At 47.6% G+C, this 11,065-nt stretch overlaps 1 protein-coding gene across 1 annotated transcript in view; it reads right to left on the bottom strand.

Annotated features, from left to right (window-relative positions):
* Window positions 1-834: 834 nt before the first annotated feature.
* Window positions 835-11,065, bottom strand: part of LOC116991867 (adhesion G protein-coupled receptor E3-like) — a 36,935-nt gene continuing 26,704 nt past the window's right edge. Inside the window, exons 16-18 of the mRNA XM_033050843.1 lie at window positions 9,354-9,445; window positions 6,172-6,340; window positions 835-1,481 (exon numbers count right to left, since the gene is read on the bottom strand). Of these exons, the coding sequence (XP_032906734.1) occupies window positions 1,350-1,481; window positions 6,172-6,340; window positions 9,354-9,445 (393 nt within the window). The 3' untranslated portion in view covers window positions 835-1,349. The remainder of the gene's footprint in view (window positions 1,482-6,171; window positions 6,341-9,353; window positions 9,446-11,065) is intronic.

Raw genomic sequence — 11,065 nt, 5'->3', positions numbered from 1 at the left:
GGAGCAAGCTGCCAGAGGAGGTAGTTGAGGCTGGGACTATCCCAACGTATATGAAACAGTTAGACAGGGACGTGGATAGAACAGGTTTAGAGGGATATGGACCAAAGGCGGGCAGGTGGGACTAGTGTAGGAGGAACCCCTACATTGGGTGGCACTTTGCGTCGGCTGCCTTGCCAGCAGCCTATCTGTTATTTTGACTTTTTTTTGTTTTTTTTGTATGTCTAAATGTTTGTTTTCATGTCTCTCGATATGTCTTATGTGGGGGGTGGCGGGGGGGAATAGGGGGAAGCCCTTTTCAGTCACCTCCCTCGACGGAGATGCAACTTTATTCCATGTCGCTTCCTCACGGCCTAACAGCTTGGATAGGAGCGGCCTTTCCCGGAGTCGGGCCCAGAGCTTCAGCAGCGGGCGCATTGGGGACTTTTCCATCGCGGAGCAGGCGAACCCTTGCCGGGGGTCGCCAGTGGAGTGCTCCAATCGCTGGCCTGGTGACTTTGACATCATGGGGCTGTGGTCTGCGGAGCTTCTAGCCGCGGGCCTAGCGTGGACTTACCATCCGGAGCCTGGGATCCCTTGCCGGGGATCGCCGGAGAAGAGCTCCGTCCACCGGCCTGCGGCCTATAACATCCTGAAGCCGCGGTCTCCAGTATGGAAGTGGCCGATTCGGGCAATCAAAACACGGAGTGTGTTCGACCATCCCCACGTCGGAGCTTCGATCATCCCGACGAGAGGGCCTGCACATCGGGCCGTCCTTAGCAGCGACTACGGAGGGTCAAGGCCCCGGCCACGGGTGAACAAAGGAGGACTCACTGAACTTTATTGTCTTCCATCACAGTGAAGAATGCTGGGGTGGATGTTTGTGTTAAATTCTATTGTGTGTTGTGTTCTTTTTAAATGTATGGCTGCAGGGTCATTCAGTTTACTGTCACTTAATTGGTGCATGTGATCAATAAATATGAACCTTGAACCTCGAACTTTGTAGATGGGACATATAATGGTCAATGTGGCCAAGTTGGGCCGAAGGGCCTGTTTCCACACAGCATGAGTCTACAACTCTATAATCTACAAGGTGCGGGCCCAGCTGATGTTGTTACAAATGAGCTTTGATCTAATTATTTTATACGAAAACCTACTGCAGCATAAAGCAGGGAAATGTGGGAAGAAGGAACTGCAAATGCTGGTTTACACCGAAGATAGACACAAAATGCTGGAGTAACTCAGCGGGACAGGCAGCATCTCCGGAGAGAAGGATTCATGCAGGGAGTCCATTGTAAGGAGCGTGAGAGGGTAGATTTCATCAATGCCCCACTCACACACACAAGTACAGAGACAAGCGCAGTGAGACCAGGTCACACAGAGGTTGCAGAGCTGGCCACGTGGGAGGTAGAGGTAGGCTGGGTGGACTCCGTGAAGGTGGAGTACTTGGATATCTTCAGGGTTTGGCACAAGCTGGCCATCCACTGGCGGTACTCACTCCTCACCTGCGGAACCGGAGCAGAGACAGAGGGGACATCAGATAGACATAGTCTCAGCAGAACACTAACTATATTGTACTGCAGCTGCCCCATGTCCCATAATGGATCCTTCAGTCCCTGTCACACACACGCATGCACACACACACGCATGCACGCACGCACACACGCACGCACGCACACACACTGTTACACACACTGTCACATACACAGTTACACACACACACACATACACAGTTACACACACACACATACACAGTTACACACACACACACACATACACAGTTACACACACACACACATACACAGTTACACTCACACACATACACAGTTACACATACACATTTACACACACACACACACATACACATTTACACACACACACACACATACACAGTTACACACACACATACACTGTTACACACACACATACACTGTTACACACACACATACACAGTTACACACACACTGTTACACACACACATACACAGTTACACACACACACACACATACACAGTTACACACACACACAGTTACACACACACACATACACAGTTACACACACACTGTTACACACACACACATACACAGTTACACACACACACAGTTACACACACACACATACATTGTTACACACACACATACTGTTACACACACACACATACACTGTTACACACACACACATACACAGTTACACACACACATACACAGTTACACACACACACACACACAGTTACACACACACACATACACTGTTACACACACACACATACATTGTTACACACACACATACACTGTTACACACACACACACACACAGTTACACACACACACACATACACAGTTACACATACACTGTTACACACACACATACACTGTTACACACACAGGGCCGGCCTTAAGCCGATTTGACCGATTGCCCCCAATTGGGCCCCGCGCCTAATGGGGGCCCCGCACTAATGTTCGGTATTTCGTACGGAAATACGAATTCTCTTTGTTAAATAAAGATTTTTTTTTTAATTCGCCATCCGGATTTTTTTTTTAAACGACCATGTATAACAACCGCTGCACGGCCATCAGACACAAACGCTTTGTTAACTAGTACGGTTAGCACTTCTTAACATGAAGTAGTTAACAAGTTGTTATATCAATCTGCATCCATCCACATTCCTCGGTAAATGTTATTGTGTTTTGAATGAGTATTAATGACCCCGTGTTCCTTTGAATAAAATTCACGCGGCGTCATAAATACTTGTTTAAAACACAATTACATTTACTGAGGAATGTAGATCGAAGACACGTTGAGAATTTCTTTAAGCTCACCATCATGAGTGAGGGCCCCGGACCGCGAGAAGGGGCTTCTTCCTGGTGTGCAGGTTATTCATTCACCTACCGACCCACGTTGTGTCTCTCTGTGTTTTGCTCTCCCCCTCCCTCCCTCTCTCTCGCTCTCTCTCCCGCTCCCCATCTCGTCTCTCCCCATCTCGTCTCTCTCTAGCTCTCTCACCCTGTTGCCTCAGCATTCCCGGAATCATTGACGTTTAGCGGTAGACAAAAATGCTGGAGAAACCCAGTGGGTGAGGCAGCCGCCTTGCCCGCTGAGTTCCTCCAGCACTCTGTGTTTTTTGTTTGGCTCTGAAGTTGAAGGTGGCTCAGCGGGACGGGCAGCGGCTCTGGGGAGAGGGTTGCGTTTCTGGTCGAGACCCTTCTTCAGACAATCACGTACTCTCACCGACGAGAGTTCAATTCAGTCTGAAGAAGGGTCTTCTCTCCAGAGTCGCTGCGCTGCCTGTCCTGCTGAGTTATTCCAGCTTTATGTCTATCTTCAATTTCAGAGAAATACAATTTCTCACGGGGGGCTTATAACGTCTCTAAACCCCTCTGGGACCCTCTGAACACCTCTAAACCCCCTCGACCCCCCCCCCCCCCCCACCTATTTCCCTCTACAACACTTCTGAACACTTCTGAACACTCCTAAACACATCTGAACCCATCTGAAGCCCTCTGAACATCTCTAAACCGTTTAAACCCCTCTAAACTAGGAATTAAACCCCTCTAAACTAGGTGACTTGTATAGGCTGGGTGAGTGGGCAAATGCATGACAGATGCAGTATAATGTGAATAAATGTGAGGTTATCCACTTTGGTGGCAAAAACAGGAAAGTAGACTATTATCTGAATGGTGGCCGATTAGGAAAAGGGGAGATGCAACGAGACCTGGGTGTCAAGGTACACCAGTCATTGAAAGTAGGCATGCAGGTGCAGCAGGCAGTGAAGAAAGCGAATGGTATGTTAGCATTCCTAGCAAAAGGATTTGAGTATAGGAGCAGGGAGGTTCTACTGCAGTTGTACGGGGTCTTGGTGAGACCACACCTGGAGTATTGCATACAGTTTTGGCTCCTAATCTGAGGAAGGACATTCTTGCCATAGAGGGAGTACAGAGAAGGTTCACCAGACTGATTCTTGGGATGTCAGGACTTCCATATGAAGAAAGACTGGATAGACTCGGCTTGTACTCGCTAAAATTTAGAAGATTGAGGGGGGATCTTATAGAAACCCACAAAATTCTTAAGGGGTTGGACAGGCTAGATGCAGGAAGATTGTTCCCGATGTTGGGGAAGTCCAGAACAAGGGGTCACAGTTTAAGGATAAAGGGGAAATCTTTTAGGACTGAGATGAGAAAAACATTTTTTACACAGAGAGTGGTGATTCTCTGGAATTCTCTGCCACAGAATGTAGTTGAGGCCAGTTCGTTGGCTATATTTAAGAGGGAGTTAGATGTGGCCCTTGTGGCTTATGGAGAGAAGGCAGGTACAGGATACTGAGTTGGATGATCAGCCATGATCATATTGAATGGCAGTGCAAGCTCGAAGGGCCGAATGGCCTACTCCTGCACCTATTGTCTATGGTTCTATGACTGCGTCCAACTGCTGTCTGGTTCGTTGATCGATTTGCTAGATATGAACTGTTTTGGGAGAGAAAAATGCTCACGGCAGACCAAACGTGTTAAACAGAAATTGGTCAGATATTGAGCTTTACACAGTGAGAAATCATGTGAAATAATCACTGAATTTAATTTTAAATGAATGTACCTGCATGTTATACTGTTTAGTTTGGAGATACAACCAGATAGTCTGGTTGATACAACCAGATTAGTTTGGAGATACAAACAGATCCACTGAGTTCGCACCGACCAGCGATTTTTGTTACAGATTTGACAATTTTATTTGGCGGCCAATCAAACGCTGTCTCTAAGGGGATTGCATCCAATCACCAACCAGCTTGCTTTAAAATTCCCGTCCAATCAACAAATAGATCTCCTCCCGTCCAATCAGCCGCTGTCTCCAAGGGCATTGTGTCCAATCACATAATTAGCAGCTACGGTAAAGATTGGAAGCCAGCGGAGCTACTGACAGGCAAACGGGAGGGAGCAGGAGAGATTCACACAGTGTATATTCCATAGCACCTAGTGTACAATTTCATAATATATACTAAATAACTGGGCTGACACACCTTGGCTGGGAACCTGGGGCCCACCAAAATTGTTCCCAATTGGGCCCCGCACCCCCTAAGGCCGGCCCTGTACACACACACACATACACTGTTACACATACACAGTTACACACACATACACAGTTGCACACACACACACGCACATACACAGTTACACACACACACACACATACACAGTTACACACACACACACACATACACAGTTACACACACACACACACACACTGTTACACACACATACACTATTACTCACTGTCACATACACTGTTACACACACATACACAGTTACACACACACACGCACATACACAGTTACACACACACACACATACACAGTTACACACACACATACACAGTTACACACATACACATACAGTTGCACACACACACACATACACAGTTACACACACACACATACACATACACAGTTACACACACACATACACAGTTACACACACACACAGTTACACACACACATACACAGTTACACATACAGTTACACACACACATACACAGTTACACACACACACAGTTACACACACACATACACAGTTACACACACACACACACATACAGTTACACACACATACACAGTTACACACACACATACACAGTTACACACACACATACACAGTTACACACACACTGTTACACACACACACATACACAGTTACACACACACATACACACACACACATACAGTTACACACACATACACACATACACAGTTACACACATACACACACACTGTTACACACACACACATACACAGTTACACACACACATACACAGTTACACACACACATACACAGTTACACACACACTGTGAGGAACGGCCACAACACCCCCCCCCTCCCCCTGAGGAGCAGCCCCCTGGCTGAAGGTGACCAGGTTCCTAGCTTTAAGTAAATCACGGCAAAAGCAAGGCAACTCCCGCCCAGCGCGTTGACTGATGCCCGCAACCGGGGGCCGTGTGCCCTCCTGGAGACAGCGCCCCTGGTGGAAAAGCGTCGCCAGCGCATGCCATCTAGGGCATTCAGAATGCCCTATCACACACAGAGTCGGAGTCAGGACCACCAAAAGAGGGAGGAGCAGGAACTAGGGGCCATCATTGTGCTGTCGATGTTCCCACCTTGCTCCCACACCCTGCACCATCGAGGGAGATGTCTCGCGCGGCCATGACCCTCACCTGCTTGTTGTTGACGCAGTGCAGGATGAAGATGAAGGTTCCCTGGAAGCTGTTGAGGACGGTGAATATGTAGGCCAGCGCAATGGTCCTGCGGTTAAAGTGGAACACCCCGATAATCCAGGCACAGCCCAGTATCGCCAGCTGAGCGATCGCGGTTACAATGAACACTCTGCACAGGGAAAGACAAATTAGTCCCAAGTACAGCAACAAGAGGAGAGGTTGAGCGGGCTCGCACATTATTCCTTGGAGCTTAGGAGGATGAGGGGGTGATGTTTCCACTAGTGCCTGTTTGAGTCGGCGCCCTTTAGGTGGCGACTATTGGCATACCTTCCGTATGTAAAACAGAGAATATCACTGTGACTTGTCATGTGACAATAAAGTATTCATTCTTTCATTCATTCATTCATTCATTCGAAGACACTGGACCTCTCGACTCGCTGGGGTTTAGAAGGAAGAGGAAGGACCTCATTGAAACCAACCGAATAGTGAAAGGCCTGGATAGATTGGATGTGGAGAGGATGTTTCCACTAGTGGGAGAGTATAGGACCAGAGGTCACAGCCTCAGAATAAAAGGACCTACCAGCAGGCAGTTAAGAAAGCGAATGGCATGTTGGCCTTCATTACAAGAGGAGTTGAGTAAAGGAGCAAAGCGGTCCTTCTGCAATTGTATGGGGCCCTAGTGAGACCACACCTGGAGTATTGCATGGTTGCTATCTAAATGGCGTCAAGTTGGGTAAAGGGGAAGTACAACAGGGTCTGGGGTCCTTGTTCATCAGTCTATGAAAGTAAGCATGCAGGTACAGCAGGCAGTGAAGAAAGCGAATGGCATGTTGGCCTTTATAACAAGAGGAATCGAATATAGGAGCAAAGAGGTCCTTCTGCAGTTGTACAGGGCCCTAGTGAGACCACACCTGGAGTATTGTGTGCAGATTTGGTCCCCTAATTTGAGGAAGGACATTCTTGTTATTGAGGGAGTGCTGCGTAGGTTTACAAGGTTAATTCCCGGGATGGTGGGACTGTCATATGCTGAGAGAATGGAGCAGCTGGGCTTGTTTACTCTGGAATTTAGAAGGATCTTATTGAAACGTATACGATTATTAAGGGTTTGGACACGCTAGAGGCAGGAAACATGTTCCCGATGTTGGGGGAATCCAGACCTAATTTAAGAATAAGGGGTAAGCCATTTAAAACGAAGATGAGGAAACACCTTTTCACACAGAGAGTTGTGAGTCTGTGGAATTCTCTGCCTCAGAGGGTGTGTAGGCCAGTTATCTGGATATTTTCAAGAGAGAGCTAGATAGGGCTCTTAAAAACAGCGGAGACAGGGGATATGGGGAGAAGGCAGGAACGGGCTACTGAATGGCGATGATCAGCCATGATCACATTGAATGGCAGTGCTGGCTCGAAGGGCCAAATGCCTACTCCTGCACCTATTGTCTAGTGTCTATTTTCTATTTAGAAAGGAGATGAGGAGGAATTTTGTTAGTCAGAGGGTGATGAATCTGTGGAATTCATTGCCACAGCCAGCTGTGGAGGCCAAGTCAACAGATATTTTTAAGGCATAGATAGATTAGTACTGGTGTCAGGGGCTATGGGGAGAAAGCAGGAGAAGGATTGAGAGGGAGAGATAGATCAGCCATGAATGTGGTGGAGTAAACTTAATGGGCTGAATGGCCTAATTCTACTCCTAGAACATGTACAAAATCATGAGAGGAAGAGAAAACGCACTGTCCCTTGCCCGGAGTAGGGGAATCGAAAACCAGAGGACATAGGTTTAAGGTGAAGGGGGAAAATTGAATATGAACCTGTGGAGTACCTTTATTTCACACAAAGGGTAGTGGATATGTGGAACGCGCTGCCAGAGGAGGTAGTTGAGGCAGGTCCTATCAAATGTTTGAGAGACATTTAGACAGTTATACATGGATAGGTTTAGAGGGATATATGGGCCAAACACAGGCAGGTGAGACTAGTGTAGATGGGACATGTTGGTCTGCATGAGGAAGTTAGTTAGTCAGTTTAGTTTATTGTCATGTGTACCGAGGTACAGTGAAAAGCTTTTGTTGCGTGCTAATCAGTCAGCGGAAAGATTATACATGATTACAATCGAGTGTACATATACATGATAAGGGAATAATGTTTAGTGCAAGGTAAAGTCCGATCCGGTGGGGACTGGGTGTAACCGGGTGTACAAAGGATCGCTGGTCAGTGCGGACTCGTAGGGCCGAAGGGCCTCTTTCCATGCTGTATCTGTAAACTTAACTAAACTTGGCCTCTGTAAATTGCCCCTAGTTTGTTGGATAGAGCTGGTGTATGGTGATAGACACAAAGTGCTGGAGTAACACAACAGGTCAGGCAGCATCTCTGGAGAGAAGGGAAGGGTGACGTTTCGGTTCGGGTTCCTGCCTCTGGTACAGGGTGGACTCGGTGGGCCGAAGGGCCTGTGTCCACGCTGTATCTGGAAACTAAACTAAGCAGCAAGGAACTGGTAAAGTATTGTAATGTTGGCATTGTGGGCCCTTGTGTATTGTCCAGGTGTGTGTCCAGAACCAGGGGTCACAGTTTAAGAATAAGGGGTCAGCCATTTTGGACTGAGATGAGGAAAAACTTTTTCACCCAGAGAGTCGTGGATCTGTGGAATTCTCTGCCACAGAAAGCGGTGGAGGCCAATTCACTGGATGTTTTCAAGAGAAAGTTAGATATAGCTCTTAGGGCTAAAGGAATCAAGGGATTATGGGGAGAAGGCAGGAAAGGGGAAACTAATTCTCAAGGTACAGGATACTGAGTTGGATGATCAGCCATGATCATATTGAATGGCGGTGCAGGCTCGAAGGGCCGAATGGCCTACTCCTGCACCTATTTTCTATGTTTCCATGTTTCTATGATTCTGAAGAAGGGTCTCAATCCGAAGCGTCACCTATTCCTTCGCTCCATAGATGCTGCCTCACCCGCTGAGTTTCTCCAGCATTTTTGTCTACCTACTGATTTTGGATGATCAGCCATGATCATATTGAATGGCATGGCAGTGCTGGCTCGAAGGGCCGAATGGCCTAATCCTGCATCTATTTTCTATGTTTCTATGGTCTGGCAGTGTTCTGTGCAGGGCAGCGTGTAGCAGGAATGCTTTGGCTTACTTTTGAACCTTTACACAGAGTTACAGAAACAACACACATTGAAGTCATTACCTGATTTTCTCTAAGTAGGGTAAATCGGGGCTGATGGATTTGAATTTCTCAATCAGTTTCCATATCGTCACGGTGAGGAAGACAAGGTTTGCCTGTGGTGCATAAAGGATAACGAACTGCGATGAGTTACTTGTGTTTACAGCCGTGACTGGGTACTCAAGTCTTAGGCCCCCTTCGGTCATGGCCAACCATGGGTGTCTCCAGAGTTGGAGGACGCCTGTGCGTGACTTTGTTTAACGTGGGGAGACTGGTGCACAGACAGCCACCCCACGGTCCTTGACAGATCTGGGTCAGGATCCAGTGGCATGGAGTCCCAGACGACCGGAGACCCTTTTCTGCTGCAGCCTTCATCCGCCTTCCCAGCCGTTGTGACGCTCCACTAAGGTCAGCCATCGTCCTCCGCCTGTTCCACCGTTGAGGTCTTGGTTGGATTGGCTCTTTGTCAGAGATCTTACCGCCATGGGTGGCCCTACCAGGAGCATAGCTCCAGACGGCATCGCTCTCAGGATCTCAGGACCACACAAGCTTCTCCTCCCCAATCCACGGAGAAGTACGTTTAGTACTCAAGTACGTTCAGTTTAAATATCGGGCACAAAAACAGCCCCTTCAGCCCACCGGATCCACGCCTACCATCGATCACCCGTTCACACTAGTCCCATGTCATCCCACATTCTCATCCACTCCCTACACTCTAGGGACAATTAACTTACAAACCCGAACGTCTTCACAAGTTCACACATTATCGGCGTAGAATTAGGCCATTCGGCCCATCGAGTCTACTCCGCCATTCAATCATGGCTGATCTATCTCTCCCTCCTAACCCCATTCTCCAGCCTTCTCCCCATAACCCTTGACACCCGTACTAATCAAAAATTTGTTTCTCTCTGCCTTAAAAATATCAACTCTTGGCCTCCACAGACCCCTATGGCAATGAGTTCCACAGATTAACTACCCTCTGACTAAACAAGTTCCTCCTCACCTCCTTTCTAAAAGAGCGCCTTTTAATTCTGAAGCTGTGACCTCTGGTCCTGGACTCTCCCATCAGTGGAAACATCCTCTCCACATCCACTCTATCCAGGCCTTTCATTATTCAGTAATTTCAATGAGGTCCCCCCTCAACTTTCCCCTAATCTCCAGCGCCCAGTGCCGTCAAAGGTTCACTCACTCATTCCTGGGATCATTAATGTAAACCTCTTCTGGACCCTCTCCAGAGCCAGAACATCCTTCCTCAGATATGGGGCCCAAATTTGTCTTTGGGATGCAGCTTGACCCACTGAGTCACTCCAGCACTTTGTGTCTATCTTGCTTTGTGCGTGACATCTCCTGAGGTGGTTCATGATGGTTCATGTGTGTGTGATTGATATGCAAGTTGTTGTCTCGACAGAGTCGAGTCTTTACATACAATAGTGGCATTTAAGAGGCTTTTAGATAGGTACATGGATATGCAGGTAGATCGTGTGCAGGCAGGTAAGAGAAGGTCTTGGCATCATGTTTGGCACAGACATTGTGGGCAGAATGGCCTGTTCCTGTGCTATATTGTTCTATGCCATGATCTATATTTTTTGTCCCACATCCTATGTCCTGTGTCCAAGTCTATACATGCTATTGAAACGGTCATATGAACACGCGAGATCTCGAGCTGGACAAACGAAGGTTCGAGACCAAAGTGGCTCGGCCACAAGATGGCGCCACACTATGTCCAATGTACAATG

Source organism: Amblyraja radiata, chromosome 35, assembly GCF_010909765.2.
Source record: "Amblyraja radiata isolate CabotCenter1 chromosome 35, sAmbRad1.1.pri, whole genome shotgun sequence".
Taxonomy (NCBI): Eukaryota; Metazoa; Chordata; class Chondrichthyes; order Rajiformes; family Rajidae; genus Amblyraja; species Amblyraja radiata.
The sequence above is the reverse complement of the archived record's forward strand: the minus strand, read 5'-3'. Positions and strand labels throughout refer to the sequence as shown.